Consider the following 9,394-nt stretch of genomic DNA (forward strand, 5'->3'; position numbering starts at 1 on the left):
CGGGGGCTGCGGGCTGGCACTGCTGCAGCTCCTCCTTGGGATAAATAGAGGCTGCTAAAATTAGAGCCTGTCCACCCAAGACAGCCCAGCAACACCCAAACATGAGCCAGCTCTGCTTCCTCCCCAAAAATCACCGAGGCTGCCAGCTCCCAACTGCCCAAAATAGGCTTTAGGCACGACCTGCTCAGCCAGGTCTGGTTTGGTGGCTCCCTATGACAGCAGCAGCAGCTCAGCTGTGCCACCACCACCTCTGCAGGGTCCTGCTCACACTCAATCCCTCCCTCTTAACTCATTTTCCAAGAGAAACACTGTTTAAACTGGACTCATTACACCTTTTTTGAGGGTTTTTTTGGGTTTTTTTTTGCCCCAAGCAGGTTTCTCTTGGCTCTGACTTACGTATGGAGGGGTCTGACATGACCACCATCACGTAGGTGTTGGATGTGAAGATGTCAATGAAAGCAGCAAAGTTGGAGTTCCTGACCTCCATGCTCTGGAAAGAAGCTGCCAGCTTACTGAAAAACAAGGAAATAAAGGGGAGAAAAAGAGTGAATGAAGAGCTTTTGTGCCCACATGGCCAAAATTCCCTGATCTGAGCTGTTGGGAACAAGGAGGAGCTGGAATTCCCACTTGGTAAGGTGTGGTTACAGCAGGGCCTTGGCTGGGCTTGGTTTTAAAGGCAAATTCCTCAGTTTGGGGCCAAATGAGAACAATATCAGCTGCTTGTGCACTGAATGAAGGAAATTCCAGACACAACCCCCCTGACCAGGCCTGCTCCCCATGGATACCAGGGCTCAGCCATTCCCAGCTGGACACTCTGGATGAGCAGCAGAAATCAGCATAAAATGGGAATATCTGGAGATATCTGAACATCTGTAAACCCCCCCCCAGAAACTTCTCCATTCTGTCCAGCTCCACACACCCTCACAATTAACCTGGCAGTGGAGCCTGAGGGCTGTGCAAAGCCAAGGTTCCCACTTTTCCACTGAGAACAGGGATAAACAGTGCCTGCAAGCCCCATTCTCCCCAGGCAGCCCTGTGGGCCTGGGCTGGAGCAGAGCTCTCCATTCCCAGTTTCCAAGAGAAACACTTCTGATCACTTCAGCCCTGGAATTCTCCTGCCTTGATCCAGAAGGAGGAGACCTGGAACAAAACAGCACCAAAGCTCTCCCACCACGAGCATTAAATTAACATTTAAATGATTTGTGCTCCAGCAATATTCCACCCTGGCATTCCAGCTGCTGAGGAGTCAAACTGGGATTCTCTGGAAAGAGCTGGAATAGCCCTGACATCCCCAGTGCTGATGGGAGCAGCTCACCTGCAGCTCAGCTTGAACTGTTTGATGATGTTGCTGATCTTCTCAAACCTGTGCACGTCCCGCTGCTCCTTGCACTGATAGTGGGAGATCACCTGGAGAGGGGCACAGGCAGAGCCAGTCAGGATTCCAGCCCAGCCCTCCCACAGCAGCTCTGGGAATGCCTGGGCAGCAGGGAGGATCCCCTCTGCCTTTGGCTGACTGGTCTTGGCAGTTTTACAGAAATTCTTTGGTGCTTTGGTGGAGAAGCTCAGTGACAGGATCAGCACACAAAGGATGGCACAGACCTGCCAGGTGACACCACTGTCCCCTGAGGGCTTCACATCTTGGTCCCAAAATAGGTGGAAACAGAGTAAAAAATGTGTCCATCACCTCAGGAATGGGCTGAGTGCTGGGATGGATTTTCCCTCCCATTCTGCACAGGCAGTGATCCCAAAGCCAAACCAAGCTGCTCCTCCCCAAGAGAAGCAGCTCAAAGGTAGCTGGGTCCTTGGGAATTCCTTCTCCAAGACTCCAGGCAGAGCAGAGGGAGCAGCCCTGATGCCAACACCCAGAGGGTCTGAAGGGCTTTAGGAACCCTTGAAAACATCTCCATAAACATTCCCACCGAGCTGGTGGCCCCAGCCCTTTATTGCTCAGCCACATGGAGTGAGAGCTGCATTTCCTGCCCACACAGCTCCATCCCCACAGCAAACCCGACAGGAACCTCTTCAAAACCTTAGGCCAGCTGCTTTGAACTCTTCACAATCCCCAAATCAGCTCACTGGACATGACAGGAGCCCTTGCACAGGGATCTGAAACTGCTCTATTCAGGGAGTCACATTTAGGGTTTTTTCCCTCTTTTTTTCCCTTAACCACCTTAAACCCATCACTTTTTAAACTTGCATAATTATTCCCACAAGCACAGTTTTAGCCACATTCAAGACTTGCAGTTCCCAGTGTTCAATTTCCTTCCTAGACTTCCCAGATGAGGTTTTTTCACTACAATTTAAACACAATTTCAAAATAAAGTTTTCAAAATAAGATTTCCCAAAGAGATTTTCACAGGAAGATTTCCCTTCAAGAGAAGAGAGCCCTGAGAATGTTTAAGTATATGAAAAAAAAGGGAGGAGGTTTTTAAGAAGTCACCATTGCACTTAAATTAAGCACACAATTTTTGAAGCAAAGATAATTTCTTTCAGTTAAAAATGTCCTTGTAACAATCACACTGTCACACACCCTAAGGTGGAACTATTCATTATCTCCAGAAGGTCAAAAAAGCAGAACTTGCCAGGCATGGCAAGTGTTTGTTTCTGATAGTTTAAGGAGGAAAAAAAAGTCATGGCTCCTTTCCCAAATTCCCTCCATCATTTCCAAATCACCAGCAAGGAAAACACTCCAAATAATTCAAGTATTTCCTTCAGCTCAGCAAGAGTTTGGTGCAAAGTGTGAAGAGCCCAGCCCAGCAATCAGGAATATAGCCAAGCACCAAGAGGGGTTTTATCCAGCACCTTTGCAGAGGGATTGGGAGCACAGGGACCTGGAAAAGCATCACAATCCCATGGCTGACCCCCCATCCATGCTCTGGATTTGCAGAACATCAAAAACCAAAAGAAATCAGGTCCAGCTCAAATGCCCCAGCAGGAGGAAGTGAAAAGGTTTGGTTGTGAAGCTACAAAAGGTTCCTGCCCTGTGCAGAGGGGGATTCTCAGAGCAGTCCCACCACAATGGGGACATGAAACACTCCCAGAGCCTGCAAGAGGAAACCCCAACCAAAGCTCAACTCAGCTGCTGCAGGGGGAATTTTGGGATGCTCCCATGGGCCACAGGGTCCCAGCAGCTGCTTTCAGAATCCCAAGGCCTGGATCAGGGCACTCTGCACTGGGGCTGGCACCTCCCAACTTCCATGGAATCCCACAATGGCTTGGCTTGGAAGGACCTCAAAGCTCATCCAGTTCCAACCTGACACCTCCCACTGTCCCAGGTGCTCCAGCCTGGCCTTGGGCATTGCCAGGGATCCAGGGGCAGCCCCAGCTGCTCTGGGCACCCTGTGCCAGGGCCTGCCCACCCTCACAGGGAACAATTCCCTATTCCCAATATCCCATCCATCCCTGCCCTCTGGCAGTGGGAGCCACTCCCTGTGTCCTGTCCCTCCATCCCTTGTCCCCAGTCCCTCTGCAGCTCTCCTGGAGCCCCTTCAGGCCCTGGCAGGGCTCTGAGCTCTCCCTGGAGCTTCTCCTCTCCAGGTGAGCACCCCCAGCTCTTCCTGCCTGGCTCCAGAGCAGAGGGGAGGGAAAGGGAAGCTCCATCCAGGGAATCCATGCCAGGAACTCACCAGGAATGTGGCTCTCTCAAACAGCAGCACCTCATCTGCCTCGATGATCTGAGCAAAGTTCCTCAGGTTCATCTCCAGCTGCTGCACGTTGGGGATCAGCTGATAGACAATGCTGGACCAGGCCTGCACAGGGAGACACAGAAACGTCCCACCAGCTCCTCTCCTCAGCCCCTTGTGAGAAATGTGCTCCCAGAGGGATTTTTGGCACTTCTGGGTGCTGACAGCCTGGGCAAGGCTGAGAAGCTTCTCCACCCTCCATGCCCAGGTCCCAGAGGGAGCCCAGACCTGAGGAGACCCTTCCCTGGCTCCAGTTCTTCTCCAGCAGGCAGAGCAACTACAGTGCTGCTGAACAGACTAAAATCATCCCTGCTTTAAGTTGGGAATGCTTCTGTCTCCTTCTCCCACTCGAGTTCACAGAGATTTTTAATCCTGAGCAAGGTCAGCACGCAGATGGACACTTGGCAGCTCATCCCTGACCCAAACAAAGTTCCACCTTATCCCAACAGGCCAGGAACAAGCACAGGAGGGGCTGGGGGATGTTGGGATCAACATCTGTGCTCATCCACACTCAGATTTTCCAAGTTCAGCCTCCCCTCCCTGCCCAGCTGCTGACCCAGGTGTGGGGCAGTGGCAAACTCATCCTTCCCAGAGCCAGGGGGATATTTAGATGCCTGTCTGCCAAGTTCCTGATATTTAACACACACTCCTGACTTTTAAAAATTAATTAATAAACCCAGGATTCATTTGGGTTTCACTGACACCCCGCAGAAGCAGCTGCAGAGCTGAACACACCAGCAGCAGCTCCAGGGATCCTCCTCCTGCTCTGCTCCCAGTGGGAAGGCAGATGTGGAGAGGAAGCTGCACCAACCTTGTAAAGGGTCTCATCCCAGATGGAAGTTCTGAAACAAACACATTCCAAGGGCCGGGAAAGGCGCTTCAGGTCTTCCTCGCGCTCCTTAAAAATCTGGGGAGCAAAGAGAGTTGAGGGATTGAGTGAAATGTTCCTGCCTGTGCTGTGGCTGCTGTATGGATTTATGGGATGAATTTCACATGGATCTCTGGGACACTGCAGGGAAGAGTGGCCAGGAACCCTCCCAGGGAGCAGCAGGGCCAGGGATGTCTTGCTGGAGAATCCCAAAATCGTTTGGGTTGGAAGGAACCAAGGTGTGCTGGGAGCTCTGGAACCAGGCAGGAAAGGCTTTTCTTGTCCCTAAAAACCAGCACTGCTGCTCTCCACTGGATTCCAGGATGACACACTTTAAAAGAAGGCAGGAAAAGCTCTGAGGAGATCTGAGAAAGCCTTCGAGGAACAGCCCCGAGGGGCTGCCTTTGAGGTGTGACCCGCAGGGCATGAGGGATGCATTTCCATGGCAACCGCCAGCTCCTCACCAGATCCCGCTGGTCCTCCTGCACCAAGTCCATCTTGTGCACCAGGCAGAAGATCTTGGCATCGGGGGAGTTCTGCAGGATGGCCTCCAGGCAGGACTGGTAGTAGTGCATGTCCTTCTCCAGCTCCCTGCTCTCCACGTCGAACACGTAGATCAGCACCTCCACGTTGCGGAAGATGTTGTCCCTCTGGCTGGTGAAGTAGTTCTCCATGAAGGTGTCCTGGCTGAGGGGGCAGAGCAGGACACTCCCTTAGGGCAGCTCCTGCCTGGCATGCTGGGTTTGTGGGAAGCTCCTCCTGCCAGGAGGGCCAGGCTGGGATTTGGAGCTGCAGCCCCCACTGGGGAGGCCAGGCTGGAGCTGCGTGCCCTGGGCATTCCCAAGGAAAGCTGGATGCTCCTGGAGAGCACCAGCCACCCCAGTCCCACAGGAAACCAAAGCTTCCCTCATGTGCTGCTGCTTCTGGCCCCAGGCTGGCTTTCAGGAGCTCTTTGTGAAAGCCCACAGCAGCAGGAACAGGTGAAACGTGACCCAAAGCATCAGTTCAGCCTTAAATCCCAGGATTAAATCTCCTTTAACTCTGGCTGAACATGACTGAGATGGTCCAGAGGCCATGGAGCTGAGGAGGGGACAGCATTCCTTGAAAACAGCTGCTTCCAGGAGCCACAGGATCAACCTCCAGCATGGCCTCTCTGCACAAATCCCACCTGGATGGAACTGGAGTGAGCAACTCCAGCACCTCAGGACAGCAGGAGAAGGAGCATTCCCTCGGCACCACCTCATCCCAGGGGGAGGAGAATCCACCCTGCTCCACCCACCCTGATTCCCCAGAGCCTCCCCCAAAGGCTGGGCCAGGAATAATCAGTACCTACCCTCCGCAGTCCCACAGGTTCAACACCAGGTTTCCCAGGAATCTGACATGGGAATGCTCCACATCAACTGCAAAGAGACAGCAGGAGCTCACTGACTGCACCACACACCCAGGGCAGAGCTTGGGCAGCCAAAAATCATGGAAATCAGCACCAAATCATGGAATGGTTTGGGCTGGAAGGGATTAAAGCCCTCATTCCAGCCCCTGCCACCTTCCACTATCCCAGGCTGCTCCAAGCCCCATACAGCCTGGCCCTGGACACTTCCAGGGATGGGCATTCCTCACAAAGCAGCCCCAGTTTGTTAAATCCCACCAAAACCCCATTTCCCAGAGGAACTCAGGCCTCCCTGCCCACTGCTCTCCTGAGAAGTGCAGTGAGTGTTCCTGTTCACTCACACATTCCCTGATCCCTGGGATACTGTAGGAATGACTGTGCAGGGCTTTAAGCCATCCCTGACAAAATAAACCAGGAACACAGGGAATGTAAACTTCAGGAAGAGGCCAAATTCATGGCAAAGAGGAAATTTACACCAATCCCTGACATTAAATCCACACAGGCCCCTCCCAGTGAGAAGCACCAGATCCCAACAACTCATCCGCCTCTCCCAGAGGAATCACTTCTTGCTCTTTCCCAACAAAGGCTTTGGAAAGGGAAAAAGGAAAGGCATTCACTAAGCCCAGTGCATCATCCTGCCAAAACCACGGGGGCATTGCAGGATCCCTGTGCTGGAGATCCCTGCAGGAGCAGGAACATTCCATCAACACAGAGGAGGCTCTGGCAGGTGTAGCTGCACCAAAGGCTGCTTCCAAAAAAGGGAGTTAAGGATAAAAGTTGAACAATAAAGCAGCAAAGGCTGCCTCCTGATCCCAAAACAGGGAGTTAAGGATGAAAGTTGAACAACAGAGCAGCCAAGCCGATCCCAGTGCTGCCTCTCCCTTCCCTCCTCTTCCTGCCTGTCCCCGGCTGATCCCGAAGCTCCCAGCGGGGTGTGGCAGCTGCAGGGACACACCCAAGGGACCCGGGGATGGCTGCAGGGAACGGCCCCACCCCCTGATGAGGGCTGGAGCTGCGGGAATGGGGCAGTTCCTTACTCGTGGCCCCCAGGCGCCGCGTGTCCCGGGCGATGTAGTTGGCAAAGATAATGGATCTCATGCTGGTCTTGCCAGACCCACTTTTACCCATCAGCAGCACCTGCACACAGGGAAAGAAGGAAAAATGAGCTCCCACAGAGCACTGAGTCCCCCCCAGCTCCCTCGAGCTGACATCTCACTGCCAAAGGCACTGAACACAGCACAGCACAGTCCAGCTGCGAATGCACCAGGAGAGAGACAGAGAGCAGCACGTGGGGAGCAGGACAGACATCCCAGCCACTCCTGGGTGGTCCCTGGGCCATGGTCATCCCACCTCCCTGCTGGCCATGGTCATCCCACCTCCCTGCTGGCCTTGGTCCCTGGGCCATGGTCATCACACCTCCCTGCTGGCCATGGTCATCCCACCTCCCTGCTGGCCTTGGTCACTTTTCTCCAAAAACGTGGACAGGACTTGGGAAAAGCAGGAGCTGCCTCCCCATTCCCAGCCACTCCCACCTGATGGCTTTGGTGGCACCAAAGGACTTTAAAGATGAGGAACAGTTTTGTCTCAACTCCTCCAGACCAAAAACAACCCCTCAGCTCCTGGTTTTCCACCCCAAACACTCGGTCCTAACCAGACAGGGTTGAGAGGAACCTTAAAGACCTCCTAATACTGCTCTTCCCACAACATGACTGGTTTTCTTTTCCCTAAATACCAGGGACATTCCCACTTTCAGGTGCCAGAAGACCAAAAAAAAAAAAGGGAAAAGCAGATGAGACAAGCCAGGTCAGCATCCCCAGAGCAGGGGAGACCCTTTGTGGCTCCAGTGATGCCCCTCCAGAGGAGACTCTTGGCTCCATGATGTCCCATCCCTGCAGAGCTCAGGGGAAAGGAGAGGCACCAAAAAGTAGGGAATGCTGCTGGGGGTGGGGATGAGGGGAGACAGTCACACCAGAGACAGTCACATCAGGCAAGGCTTTACACTGTGATCTAAAAATAAAAATTAAACAAAACAAACCCATCAGTGGCAGCCAACACAGCCCTGCTCACAAAACCCAGCTGTTAAACAAGTTCCAGTCACAAAGCCAAATGCAGCTCCTGGCAGCAGCCCTGCCAGTCTGCCATCCAGGAGGGATTTCAGGAGAGCAGCCCAGTGGGTGCTGCCCAGCCTGCACAGCAGGGCAGGAGCTGGGCACAGAAGCAAGGCACAGCTCCCCAGGGCTGTGTGCTCAGCTCATCCCTGCAGCAGCTCGGGGCTGGGAGCACCCTGGCCACAGGGAAGCTGCCCACAGGCTCCAGGATTTGGCAACAAGGAGTGTTCCTGGCTGTTCCACACCCAGGAGGGCTGGGCAGGCCCCCCAGATGCTGTCCTGTCCTGTCCTGTCCCCTGAGCAGGGCCCAGGGAACAGCCAAGCTCTTATTTCACAGCACCAGCACAAAATCCCAGGCAGAAACCCGATCCCAGTCTGAGGCACAGCCCAAACCAGCCCCAATTCCCAAAGTTTAGGCTGCAGAGGTTGCAAAGGGGTCAGACAGCAGCACGGAGAGCCAGGCAGGGAACCCAACCCCACCTCAGCATGGAAAAGCAGCCAGATATTCCTTTAAGAGCTCTGGATGTGCTCCTGCTGGGATACACCCACCCCTGCCATGCCCAGAGCTGCTGCTCCTTCCCCACGTGTTACATTTCATCCTCCTGGAGCCCTAAGGGGATTGGGGCTCCTGGGACACCTCGGGAGGGTGGCAGGGACAGGGAAGGGACAGGAGCAGATCCTCCTCCCTGAGCACAGGGTTTTGCAGAGGGTTTTGCAACAGCCCCAGCAGCACTCGGGGAACAGCAACTGCCGGGGAAGGCTCTGCAGGAACCCAGCCCATCCAGGCCAGGATTAAAGCCGGGTTTAACCCAGCCCATCCAGGCCAGGATTAAAGCCGGGTTTAACCCAGCCCATCCAGGCCAGGATTAAAGCCGGGTTTAACCCAGCCCATCCAGGCCAGGATTAAAGCCGGGTTAGGATAAAAGCCGGGTTTAACCCAGCCCATCCAGGCCAGGATTAAAGCCGGGTTTAACCCAGCCCATCCAGGCCAGGATTAAAGCCGGGTTTAACGCCTGGCACCTCCAGCAGAGGATGCAGTGCTGACCCTGAGAAGCACCAGAGCCCCAGCTGAGGGATGGAGACAACAAACAGTGCTCATGGATGGGGATGGGGAAGGGAAACACAGGATTCTCCTCCCTGTCCTTACCTTTTTCTTCATGGCTGTGCTTGGCATCACACACCTGCAGAGAGAAGCCCACCTTGGATCACTGCTTCCCACACGCACACACTCCACTCGCCAATCCCAATATCAGTGCCAATCCCAATCCCGATGCCAATGCCGATCCCAGTGCCGCTCCCACCCCCGGTACTGGGGAAGCGCTGACACAGCCCCGGCTCCCCTCCCCCT

At 54.1% G+C, this 9,394-nt stretch overlaps 1 protein-coding gene across 1 annotated transcript in view; it reads right to left on the reverse strand.

Annotated features, from left to right (window-relative positions):
- The window catches only part of LOC102031852 (ras-related GTP-binding protein A), a 10,352-nt gene extending 1,127 nt beyond the window's left edge, over positions 1-9,225 (reverse strand). The window contains exons 1-8 of the mRNA XM_005428715.2: positions 9,194-9,225; positions 6,976-7,075; positions 5,885-5,951; positions 5,016-5,238; positions 4,495-4,590; positions 3,627-3,749; positions 1,316-1,407; positions 397-512 (exon numbers count right to left, since the gene is read on the reverse strand). Coding sequence (XP_005428772.1) covers positions 397-512; positions 1,316-1,407; positions 3,627-3,749; positions 4,495-4,590; positions 5,016-5,238; positions 5,885-5,951; positions 6,976-7,075; positions 9,194-9,220 — 844 coding nt within the window. The 5' untranslated portion in view covers positions 9,221-9,225. The remainder of the gene's footprint in view (positions 1-396; positions 513-1,315; positions 1,408-3,626; positions 3,750-4,494; positions 4,591-5,015; positions 5,239-5,884; positions 5,952-6,975; positions 7,076-9,193) is intronic.
- Positions 9,226-9,394: the final 169 nt, after the last annotated feature.

This window comes from Geospiza fortis, unplaced genomic scaffold (genome assembly GCF_000277835.1).
Source record: "Geospiza fortis unplaced genomic scaffold, GeoFor_1.0 scaffold117, whole genome shotgun sequence".
NCBI classification, from domain to species: domain Eukaryota; kingdom Metazoa; phylum Chordata; class Aves; order Passeriformes; family Thraupidae; genus Geospiza; species Geospiza fortis.